The 12,697-nt window shown below is 46.2% G+C and overlaps 1 protein-coding gene across 1 annotated transcript in view; it reads right to left on the bottom strand.

The window, feature by feature from the left end:
* The window catches only part of CSNK1E (casein kinase 1 epsilon), a 182,037-nt gene that overhangs the window by 71,280 nt on the left and 98,060 nt on the right, over positions 1-12,697 (bottom strand). Inside the window, exons 2-5 of the mRNA XM_078683720.1 lie at positions 8,390-8,477; positions 7,849-7,959; positions 6,409-6,557; positions 4,309-4,537 (exon numbers count right to left, since the gene is read on the bottom strand). Coding sequence (XP_078539846.1) covers positions 4,309-4,537; positions 6,409-6,557; positions 7,849-7,959; positions 8,390-8,477 — 577 coding nt within the window. The remainder of the gene's footprint in view (positions 1-4,308; positions 4,538-6,408; positions 6,558-7,848; positions 7,960-8,389; positions 8,478-12,697) is intronic.

Here is a 12,697-nt window from a genome sequence, read left to right as displayed (position 1 = left end):
AGAAAGACATGTATCTGTTGTCTTCTGAGATGTGCTGCTTCTACTGCTAAGCACTTTGTAAACACTTGTGGTGCTGTTGTGACCCCTAATGGAAGGACTTTGAACTGATAGTGTTGTCCTTGTATGACAAATCTTAGATACTTCCTGTGCGCAGGATGTATAGGAACATGAAAATAGGCGTCCTTTCGGTCTAGTGTTGTAAGAAAGTCTCCCTGTTCTAGTAATGGGAGTACTTGTTGTAAAGTGATCATGTGAAAATGATCCGATTGTATGTAGTGGTTTAGGGGCCTGAGGTCGAGAATCGGTCTTAATGTCCCGTCCTTCTTGGGTATTAGGAAATACAGGGAGTAGACTCCTGTTCCTTGTTCCTGTAAGGGGACCACTTGATAGTATCTTTTTGTAGAAGTGCTAGAACTTCCTGTTGAAGCAGAGTTATATGTTCTGTGGACATTGGACGCTGCCTGGGTGGTATGTTTGGGGGGGTTGCAGTGAGTTCTAGGCAGTATCCATGTTGGATAATTGGTCTTACCCACCTGTCTGTTGTGATGGAATTCCAGACAGGTAGGAACTGTGATAGTCTGCCCCCCAAAGGAGTGGAATGCTGTAGGGGGGGGGGGGGGGGGGGGGCAGAGGGAAGTCACTGTTTGGGCGTGGAAGAGGAGCGGTTGTTGTTAATACCTCTACCTCTTCCCTTATTGTTGTTGCCTCTGTATCCTCCTCTAAAGTAGCCTTTATTAGAGAGGGTTTGTGTATGTGTTTTAAAATATGATGTGTTATCTGCGCCGGTCTGCTTGGAGCCTCCTCTATAAGAGGAGCGACGAAAAGAACTTCTAGTCTGGGTGGATTGTAATGCACCCATAGACTTAGCAGTGTCTGTGTCCTTCTTCATCTTCTCTAGTGTTATCTAGTTCTGGACCGAGCAAGTGGTTCTGATTGAAGGGCTGGTTTAGGATGGTAGTTTGTACTTCTGATTTGAAACCTGAAATGCGTAACCATGCATGACGTCTGAGGATAACACTAGTGTTAACTGCTGCTGTGTCAGCTACATCTAGTGCACATTTAATTGAGGCATTAGATATTAATTTGCCTTCTTGTAAGAGCTCTGCTGCCTGATCTTTGTATTGATCTGGTAGGCGTTCCATTAATTTTTCTAGTTGGTCATAGTGAGCCCTGTTGTAGCGTGAGAGTAAGGCTTGTGTGTTTGCTATGCGCCATATGTTTGTTGCTTGCGCAGCAATCCGTTTCCCTGACGCATCAATAATTGTTGATTCTTTGTCAGGCGGGGGTGTGTCACCAGAAGTTTGGGAATTGGCTCTTTTACGTGCATTTGACACTACCAAAGAGTCTAATGGCAGATGTCCCTTAATGTAGACTGGATTATCTGGTGCTGGTCTATACTTTTTCTCTATTCTGGGATTTAGTACCCTACACCTTACTGGATCTTTAAAAATCTCTGGAGCATGTTTAATGACCCCTTTGATCATAGGTAGTATTTGAGTAGACCTTTGTGACTGCTCAAAAGTGTCTAATAAGAAATCCTCCTCAATGGCATCAGAGTGCATTGGAACTCCGTGGTAAAGTGCAGCTCTGTTTAATAGATGATTGAACCCAATACTATCCTCTGGAGGGGAAGGTTTTGTTGGGTAGTACTGAGGATCAGGGATGTCTGGTGCATTATTTGGTGGGAAATTATATGCATCGTCCTCTTTGGGATATTCTGGGTTGACATCTTCATCCTCATCTAAAGGGTATGTATGTGGCTCTGGTACATCATCCCCCCCACCTAAGTCATACTCTTCGTCAGTGTGGTGTGATGATGCAGGAGATTGAGCAGGAGAAGTTATAGGCTCAATATATGGAGTGATAGGAGAGGAAGAAGGTGAAGGAGATGGAGGGTGCATTGGAGAAGTTGCACAATCCTTTTTGGCAGGAACCACAGTTGGAAGTGATGTGCCTGCTGGTCTTTTTTATGAGGAATTGCTTCCACATGTGCAGTTTTTGGATTAATATAGACTTTTTTCTGTTTAGGATCTGGTCTAAACAGATCTTCCTCTTCTATAATCTTCTTCGGCGTCGATTTCTTCGGTGCCGATAGGGGTTGTTTGGTGTTTTTTGCCTTAGGAGGAGTGATTGAGTCCTGTGGCAATTTCTTCGGTGCCGAAGGTGGTTTAGGCTTGTCTGTATCAGGCCTTGTAGTCTTTGGTACCGCTATTGAAGATTTTGGCGTGGAGACAGGTTTTGTTGGGCCTCGTTCTTAAGAGCTTGTCCATTCTTGTTAGTTGTGTGGTGTGACTGTCAGTGACGTCATCAGTATCAGATATGCGCCGCTCCGCCTCTCCAATACGTTCTTCGTGCCCATCGAGCTTGTGCGCTATGGCATCCATCCTGGAGGACATGCGGTCCACTTTGTCCACTACCGTCGCGAATCACTGACGTATCTCCTGCAGTATGTTATTTATATCAGACGCCTGTGCTGTGGCCCCTCCGCTGGCATGTGCCTCATTCTCCGTCTCTTGGCCTTCCTGCTTTATCTTATTTCCTTTCTTCGCAGCATCAAAATTAAGTTTAGGCTGTCGTGTGTCAGGCTTCCCCATATCTCCTTCTGTGTGCAAGCAAGTTGTGTACTACGAGTATTCCCAGTAGTTCCTTGCTCTTCTCACCAGTGTGGCAGCGTCGGGCTCGGGGGTGTGTGTATACCCTGGTAATGCGCCATCCTGTCTTGCAGGGGTCAGTGCAGTGATAGCCGCCTTCACGTCCGAAGTGCTGCCAGCCGCTCCTCGTGATCTTCTATAGTGGCCTCCCGCCGCTTACTTGTGACACTGTCTGTCCGGCAGGGCAGTGCTCTGTGGGTGCCAGGACCCTTTGCGTCTTGATTGGCAGCTACGCAGTGCGCCTGTCGCGGATCTCACGGGTGGCCCAGATATGTACACTGTCCTTGCATCCCTCCTGGGCACATCTGTTACAAGACACAAATCCTGGGGCTAGTTGCACCAATCGGGTAAAGAGCCAGCCGATGGAGGGGGTGACGCTGGCACCAATAGACTTCTGGGCCCCTAGCTCTTCCACACCATACACCGTAGCAGGTGGGGGTCGCTCGCGCGCAACCACTTCGCCTCAGAAAGCCCTGCCATAGACACTTGTAGTCCTCAGGGGAGCCGTGCCCAGCCTCGCTCCGATTATGTCCAGTCTTTCTGCCCTTGAAGGTCTTCAGCAGTTGACCTCTGCCCCGTGGGCTCCAGCTTCCATATTCGCGCTATACGGGGAGGGGGAGGGGGGGGGGGGGGAATGAGTCACAACCCCCGGCCCGTCCCGGTCACGATACCCCACTCCTCCTTCGTCCCCTAGTTGTACCAGCGCTTTCCTCCCCTGTGCAAGCCATCAGGGAGTCCGGTTACATTGACACCCGCACAGGCCTTCCGCAATGGTGTACGTTGTCCTCCGGGCGGGGCCCTCGCATTAAGTCCGCCCGCTACGGCGTCCCCCGCGCACTAGTATGGCTCACGCGGACTCGGCCTCCCTGTGTTCTACGCTGCAGGGCTGCACTCTGTCACGTTTCCCACCGCCTCCTACCAGCTCCGATCTCCGAGCCTGGGTCGCAGATCACAACGAGCTTCACCCCAGCTTAGCGCTCTCACTTTCTGGCATCCACCGGTCCCACGGCCTAGTAGCCTCGTGTGAGGCCTCGTCCTGTCTTGACTGCGGCGGCCGCCTCACATTTCCTCCCTGTTCCGGCGGCTAATACAGTCCCACCTTAAGTCGCCTGGCACTGCGGCTGACGGGCTCCGATTTGCTTCCTCTTCACACCGATCAGAGAGGGAAGCCGGCTTAACAGATCAGCCAACTTTCAGCAATTTTTATTTTCGTTTGCTCAGGATAATTGCAGGATACTGGTCTCAGGAACAGGAGCCTCACGTCAGTGCAGCCAATCTGCTTGTGCGCCCTCTAGCGCCCCCCCCCCCCCCCCCCCAGTGAAAGCCTTGTTGTATCAAATTCATACATATCAAAACCAGTAAGGTTCTAAAACAAAAAAACGCCTAGCAGTAGCTATGCAGAGACATGTCAACATGAATCAAAGGAGTGTTTCAATGCCCTACCTTACATGCTTTGATAGGCGCAGACAACTACCTGCTACAGAACATTGACATCCAGTCTCCTAGCCAGCTACCCACAAAGAAACATTGCAGTTTGAGCCCCAAAGACTTCACAGCAAGGTTCATACAATCATCATTATAAACAGGTGTACATCACTGGAAACCCAAAGCCTTGGGGCGCATGCTTTCACACGGGGAAAATGTCGTAGCTGCTCACCAATGCCCAGGTGGGTATTGATGGAGGCATAACGGGCAGTGCCAGTCAGGTTCTTGTTCTCGCGGTAGGGGATGTGCTGGTGAGTGCGGGCGTCACGGTACTTCTTGGCGAGGCCAAAGTCAATGATGTACACAAGGTTCCCTTTCTTGCCCAGACCCATGAGGAAGTTATCCGGCTTCACATCACGGTGGATGAAGTTCTTGGAATGTATGTACTCAATCCGGCTGATCTGTAGTCAAAGAGCAGAGGTAAAAGTCCAGAGAAACAGATTAATATGGAGAGAGTAGTGTAAAGCTCTCAGACAGAAAATGGAATTTAAGGCAAACTTCTTCGTGGTTCACAGATTTGAAATGAAGAGGGAAAGGATTAATTAGGGGACGACAGAAATTCTGACAGAGCTCTGTATACTCACAGTACTGAGACAAAAGGGGAAAACGTGTTTGTTATGAAGGAACATAGTTAAACTGACAGAAAACCGGGTTATAGGCAAGCTGTGTGGGGCATACACTACCAGAATAGCTTGGGGGAGTGGAAATAATAAAGAGGGAGGCATGGAAACATTTCTTAAATATACAATTTAATTACAGGCAGAGCTCTAGCTGGATTACAGTACTTAACGGCTGGCAAGGGGTCACAGATGATAAATGGACACGGAAAATCTCTCTGAAGGAATATTCCTTTCAGGCATAGTGGCATGAGTCACAAAAGTGGAGTAACAAGAGGGCACGTGAGGGAGGGATCATGATCAGGATTTAGATACCATAGGAAATGCAGGTCAGAGGACTACAATAGCAACTTGTTTTACGGATTAGGGTTGAGGGGGCTATGTTTGCTAAAAGAGACCCCAGAATGATCCAGAGACAATATGTGTACAGTAAAGCGAGTACAAATGGCACGAGAACTGTTTGCAAGTTGTAGTGCAGCTCTCAATTTCTCGGTTTATTCATTTGTTGGTTAAATGGAAGCCCCTAGCTTTGGGTGTGGGATAAAGCGCATTAGAGGGATGTAGAAAAAGATAGGTCACACCTAGAGCCTATGAAGTACCCAGTCTGACTGTAGGAGCGCACACTCATGCAGAGCTGACATGCAAGTATCCCTTTTTGTTCAAAAAGGACAAGTGAATTCAATTAATCTTTGGTGATTGCCAACATCTGCCCATCTAGATTTAGCAGTTTGTCTTAAAAGCACCCCAAATCCTTTTAGAATAAGCACAGGAAAAAGTCAATTCAACCGTGCTATTTGAAAAAACAATTGAAGTGAGAATGCAGGTTCTTAAGTGTGAAAGCAAAGACTGTCTAGGGCTAGAGGCTCCTGCCTTGAAGACGTGCAGGATGTATCACAACATGCCTAAGCAGGAATTCAGCCTTACAAACACTAGAGGAGGTCTATCTGTGTTACAGGAAGTGTCAGGAAACAATGCCTTTGTGCAAGTGAAAGCTGCTCTTCCTAGGGCAGTACCCAGATCAGATCTGCAAACTCATCATCGACACAAGTTCCAACTGCCTTAGGATGCAATTAACCCCTTCGGAAACTTCACACGAATCAGAGCCTTCCTTTCAGGAAAACTGGAAAAAAACAAGAGTCACTGGGGAAAGTGTAGGGTCTAGGCCAGATATTAATTCTACGCCCAAAATACTCCAAATTGTAGCATCAGGAGCACCAGCTTGAACAATTCACCACGGTTAGCTTTTAGCTACATTTTAAGGAGTGTAATATGTGGGAGGAAAAAGTAATCTGAATAGTCTATATTCTTTGCTGTTTCACCTCATCTCAAAAACAGTTTCAACCATCTGCTTTAAAGTAAACTCTACTTAGCCCTGGCTCTTCAGACCACTAGAGGTCAGTCCTAGCAGACCTCTACCAAAGTGCTAGATTCAAAGAGACTATTAACCCATTCATACCAAACTACCGGCAACAGCAAATTGGCAATCTAAGCCCTGTATGGAACCAGGAGACCTGTAAACCTGGCTTCATGGTTGACATATGCTTATCACGCAGTCTCTTCTCAACCCATATCTGTTAGGATAGAGCCAATCCTTCATGCAAGCAATGTTTCCCAGCAGGTACCACAGACAACCCTCCAAAGACTGTGAGCTATACCATCTGGTCTGCGAGCAGCAGCACCGTCTTCAGGCTGAACTTGCGGGAGCAGAAGTTGAAGAGGTCTTCCAAGCTGGGGCCCAGCAGCTCCATCACCATGACGTTGTAGTCACCCTCTGCACCACACCATTTAATGGAGGGAATCCCAACTGAAGCAAGAGGAGGAGGTGGAGTAAGAGGGGAGGAGTAAGTAGGAAGGAAGAGAATAGAAAGCAGAGGGGTTAAGTGAAAAAGAGAAAACAATTTCAAAGTCAGACATGCATGTCTGGATACTCTTGACCCACATCACTTTAATTAAATTGCTTTCCCTGCACTCCTCAGGGTCCCTTCCACATGGGATGCTCCCAGAAAGAATGTCACACTGTGGAGAAGCAGGAACAACTCAAAGGCTTATCATAGATGAAATGTTATGATCATTATATTCAAAGGTTTTCGATTATCATTCAGCCTTTCTTATTTTATGTGACTTTGCATTCAATGTCTCACTCTTCCACTGTGTCCGATGACCACGTCAAGAGTATCCAAATGTCAGTGGCAGGACACTCCAAATTGCCCACATTATATCCCGTGCCCCTCCAGAGGTGCCCAAACCTTCCCTTAGTGAACACACATCCTCTAACCCTGCATGAAAGACTGGAGGACAACCATGCATCGAAGGAAGGTAGTGAATTTGATCCTTTCCAATAGGTATCCTGTCCCTTCCTTCTCAGAAAGCAAAGCATGATACCAGTGACTAGGTAGCACTACCCTCTAAACATGTGCACAAATTGCTTGCAAAAATAGGGAAATCGGAGGGGTCTGGTGGATAGTGTGCCACGACTTGCAGGCCATTTTCGGCACCTCAATGTCACTGAAAAGCTGTGCCAATGGATCATCAGGCAACTGATTGTTACCCAAACCTTGTAGCATGGCGTAGGTATCCATTTTGCCAAGATGTACAAGTATAATAACTAAAGGTTCTTAAGTACAAAAATATATAGAGTTTTGATTGCATTACCCCTGCTCTAATAGAAGCCCTAAGTAAGCAGATATACCACTGATTAGCATTGAAATTCTGCTTTCTTTGTTCATTACGGAGTAATTCTATTTCTCAGGAACGAGATTTATACCGTGAGCACCATTCGAAATTCTTTGTTGAAATGCAATCTTTGCAAAACTACAATATCTCAGCTTTGTCTTGGCTAACAGAAAGAATTGATCACTACGCTCATGACAGAGGATTTGGGTTTTACTGGGTACTTTTGATTCTCCCCTTGTGGTGCTCTATCAGCACATGCCCCCTCCCGCTAGGTGCTCATACAAATGATTACATGTTTTACACTTTTAGTCTCTAGCAGAACTTGCTCTTGAAGTATATTTATAATTGTCTTGCCCCATTGTTGATCTTTATACCCAGGTCTTCTGTGCCATCTGCCAACCCCTCTTCAAAGCTTTACTCACCTCCCCCTTGCATCATCTTGTAGAATTTGCTCTCTATGTGTAACTGTGGGTGTTTAGTCTTCACACACTCCAGCTTAATCGCCACTTCTTCCCCAGTTGCGATATTTGCTCCTGTTTGGGAAACATGTATGCATTACTTATAAATCTCAAGGCAGCTCAACCGCCACTCTCAAGCCCCACCCCTCTCCCACCTCAATCTCCTCCCTTAAAATTTACCTCCACCCTTACGATCCAACCTGGTAACACCACAAACCTGCTCATCTCTCACTTAAACATGACCAACCTGCTTAGGCACCAACTACACTCACTAACACATATCAGTCCCCAAGTACACTGCCACTCTGCCCTCCAAATGGAATCACCAGTACTCACAACACTGCTAAAATAACATCACTGCCAGAATCTCCGACCACTTACATCACTAGGCCACCAATGAAAATACATTCACACAATCAACCTGCATCTCACAGACTACAGGGAGCATTCACAATTCCTCGTCTCCATTTGTGTACAGGAAGCTGTGGGTGGCACGTAGACTTACCGAGGTAGATGTCACCGAAGGAGCCGCTGCCGATTTTTCGGCCCAGCCGGTACTTGTTTCCGACTCTCAGTTCCATGATAAGGTCACTCTGCCAAACAAAGACAAGTCGTCACACTCAGTTATAAGTATTGCATCATTCCTTTGGGAAAAAAGTGTACAGAATTCCTTAAGATCTAAGGATTTGAAATCATAATGCTCAGAAGTTCTGTAACTTTTGTTTTCCATAGAAACATTTTCAGATCACAGGAGGCCAGAGATATGTTTCCATAAAACTATACTATATCCGATCTAATAGCGAGTTATTTTGTTGATACGTAGGCTAGGCACCCAGAACAGATAAACCCATGTCTTAAACAGAAAAAATTCAGTCCCTGCCTGAAATGTTACTCTCCATTTGAAGAAAAAAACAAAAAGCATAGGCAAAGCCAACAGGTCTTGCCTTTGGAACCTATTGGCTTGGCCAATGTTTTAAGCTAACACAGGGGCGTAGGGGTGAAAAGTGAGAGCCTCCTGGAGCTGGATGGGAGAAAGTTTACAGGTGAAAAAGCAGAGTAACACGGAGCGCAACAGGGATGGAGAAGAACACGAGAGAGGCCGCAGGAAAACCTATGCTTTCTAGTAGTGCTTAAACAAAAGGAAAAAACTAGCGCCTGAAAAAGTGAGCAGTGGAAGGGCATAATAATGTATCCACGTGCCAGGCGTGGGACAAACTGAAGAAGAGGAAGGAAAGGCCACACAGCTAATAAATAAGAAGCAAAACAAATAAGTGACAGTGAAGCCAGCCAATGATAAGCAGTGGTCAGACTTGACGCTATCCAAGATAAAGAGGGTATGCAGTATACGAAACTGGATTATTTGGAGGGGTGACTATCCACCTCAAGGAATAATTTCAAACCTTGTCACGGAGAACCCTCAAATTCACTAAATTAACCTGAGCTCAACCCCCCGAACCTATGGCACAGACTAGATAAACTTAACCTGGTACCATGTGTGAAGTATTTATTCAGTAACAAAACAGTAATTTGGTCGAAATGCTAAACAATAAAAAAAAAAAGCCCAATTGGAATCAGAGTAAAATATAGTAAATGACAAAAATCCAATAGGGTGAATTAGAGATATTATTTTTTAAAGTTTTAAGTAGGAATAGCACCAAGCAGCATACAGTGCCAATGATAGCCAATGACCGCAGTAGACCGGGACCTAAAAGCATTTGATGCTTGCCATGGAGCGTGGGGTGGTTATAGCAACTAGGTTTGTCCTACTCCAAGAATTTACATTCCAGATTCAGTCCTTCAAGTCCTAATCAAACACAGTAGTACACTTCATATTGCCTCCCAGGAACTCAGAGATGGCATTTGGAGACTCACAAGATGTCAGGTAGAGGCCAACAGTAGGGCCCAGTCCAGGTCCAACTGCCATTGATCAGCTGGGAAGTTGCAGGAAAGGCATTTTGTTTGATTCCTATAGCTTGAACAGGAGGTCAACCTTATAACCCTTAGAGTCCATTTCTTTATCTTCGGTACAAGAGAGAGCAGGTAAAGTATTTCGGGGTTCTTCTCAGGTCACACATCGCAGGTTGAGTTTTCTTCTGATCTTCCTCCATTCAGGAGTGTTATGAAGTGGGTGCTTGGTGGTGCCCCATATATACCTGGCACAAGGTAACAGACTGAAATGACTTCAAGGCTAGCCCTAACTAATAGGGTAAAAGTTCCACAGGCCAACTCTTATTTATTTAGAAAGTATTCTATAGTGCGAACATGACCACCGGGGGTATGAGAGCTCTTTACAATTTATACATCATGAGGGATACAGATACGTGCAATCAAGACAGAACCAACAAAGCAAAAGATACAAAGTCATGTAGAGCAAAGGGAATCTTGTGACCATAGTAGCTGGGCCACAGAACTGCGACTGTGACCTCAGTATCCACTGGAATAGCCAGTCAGAGGCAGAAATGTCTTCATCAAGAGCACTTTGACTTCTTTTTTGAAGAGGACAATGGAAGGGTTCACCCTGACTTCAGGGGGGAGGGAGTTCCAAATCCTTGGTGCTATACCGGAGAAGGTTCAATCATAGTTTATCTTCTTCTTGAATTTTTGTGGTTTGAGCAATAGGGTGCTGGTTCTTCTGGAGGCTCTCTCGCCACATGAGAGCTCCAGTTTCTGAGCGAGGTACAAAGGGGTATTGAAGTGAATGGCTGTGTGTCCCATGCAAGCAATTTTTAACTGTATCAGAGCTTCATATGGCCGCCAGTTCAAGGACAAAGGGTCAGGGATGATATGGTTGTATTTTTTGGAGCGTGTTACAAGCCTAACAACAAAATTGACTGCAGCCCTAAGAGGAGCTGTCTGCACTCTAGGTAGGCCGCAAAGGATTGCGCTACCATAGTCCAACTTTGATATCACTAAGGCTTGCACTACCACCTTTAGGTCATGAGCAGGGAGGTGAGGTTTGAGTTTCCTTAGAATGCAGAGTTGGAAGTTCTCTCCTTTGGAGAGGGAGCTGATGTGCTTCTGCATGTTTAGACTTTTGTTTAACTTAATTCCCAGAGAGGTTGCAGAATCAACAAGGTGCGGCCTACAGCTAAGAGCAGTGAAATTATTCAACCATTGTTCGATGACCGGAGATTGCTTGTGGGGTGCGGTAAGTAGGAATTTTGTTTTGAGACCATTTAACTTCAAGTGGTTGTGTGTCAGCCAGCTTTGAGTTTCCAGAAGGACTCAATTGAGGGACCAGATGTCCTCAAGGGAGGCGATCTTCAGGTATAGTTGGGTGTCAACCGCATACATGTGATAGTGAATACTGGATGATTTCAGAATTTCTGTCAAAGGCTCCATGAACAGGTTGAAGAGCGTGGGTGAGAGAGCTGATCCCTGTGCGACCCCAAGCGTGACTGGCTAAGGATGAGAGAGGGACTGGTTCACCTTGAAGCTTTGGGATCTGTCATGAAGTAATGAGGAGAACCAGTTTAGTACAGGCCCCATTCTGTGTTCCATGAGGTCAATTAGGTAATTGTGTTTGACGGTGTCAAATGCGGACGAAAGGTCGAGAAGGATGAGTTGGCAAGATTAATTTTGGTCCAACATTCTTAGTGCATCAACGACAATATGAGTTAACGCAGATTGTGTATTATGACCCAGGCGAAAACCAGATTGACACTGGTCCAGGAGTTGGAAGTGATCGATGTGGTTACAGAGTTGGGCGAGAACATTTCTCCAGGAGCTTTTCCAACGTGGGGATATTAGATATTGGGCGAAAGTTGTGAAGGTCTTTGTGATCTGCAGATGGTTTCTTTAGGATCAGTTTAACTTGACCCACTTTTAGGCAGTCCGGAATAGCACCTTGCCGAATGATGCTTTGACAATCTTAGTCCAAAGTGGGAGCAAGGAGGTTCTAACTTCAGAGAAGAGGTTCGATGGCAGGGGGTCTTTTGTAGTGATTAGACGGTTTCAGAGTAGCCAGCGTTTTGCGTATGGTGCTTTCATCCAAGGTTTGGAACAGGCTCCAGGATGCGTTGTTTTTGGGGAGGTAGGGCTGCACTGAAACCGTGACAAGCAACCCAGTGGGCGGGAGGGTGTTCAGAGGACTGATAGGCAGTTCAAGTGCAGAGCTCAGTTCCGCTTCGATCTTAGTGGTCTTGTCAGTGAAGAAGTCAGCAAATTCGTCGCAGTTCAGCAGTGGCACTCAACCCTGTGGCTATGGATTAGGCTGACTGTTCGCTTGGGACACGATGAGTTCAAACAGTTTTCTGGGACTGTTTTTTCCTTGCTCTAGTTGATTTCTAGAGAAGGTGGCCTTTGAGCATCTGATGTGTTTGTTGTAGATGCTTCCTAGGGATCTCAGATGGTAGAGATGTTCAAGGGAGGGATATGTTCGCCACAATCTTTCCGCAAGTCTTACATTCCTTCTTGCAGAATTAAGGCGGTCATTCACCCAGGATTTGGAGAGTTTGGAGGACAGTCTTTTAAGCTGTAGTGGTGCAACAGAGTCTAAAACATTGGCCATTGAGTGGTTTTAATGGGTCGTAAGGTCATGTACATCCGACATGTTCATAGGAGGGGGCAGGATGTCATCCCAGAGCGCATTCAGATCGTGCAAGTTGATGTTCCGTAGACATCTTTTCAGTTGTTTGGGGTTCTTTGGCTGGGCTCTACTAGCTCTTACCGACTCTAGGATGAGGAAGGTGATGCAGTAGTGGTCTGTCCAATCACATGGGAGGATCGAATCCGGACGGATGGAGTTGGGCTAACCAATGACAAGATCCAAGGTAGCTCTTTTAATATGAGTAGGGCTGTCACAGATTTGGAT

The sequence above is a fragment of the Lissotriton helveticus genome, chromosome 1_1, assembly GCF_964261635.1.
Source record: "Lissotriton helveticus chromosome 1_1, aLisHel1.1, whole genome shotgun sequence".
Taxonomy (NCBI): domain Eukaryota; kingdom Metazoa; phylum Chordata; class Amphibia; order Caudata; family Salamandridae; genus Lissotriton; species Lissotriton helveticus.
The sequence above is the reverse complement of the archived record's forward strand: the minus strand, read 5'-3'. Positions and strand labels throughout refer to the sequence as shown.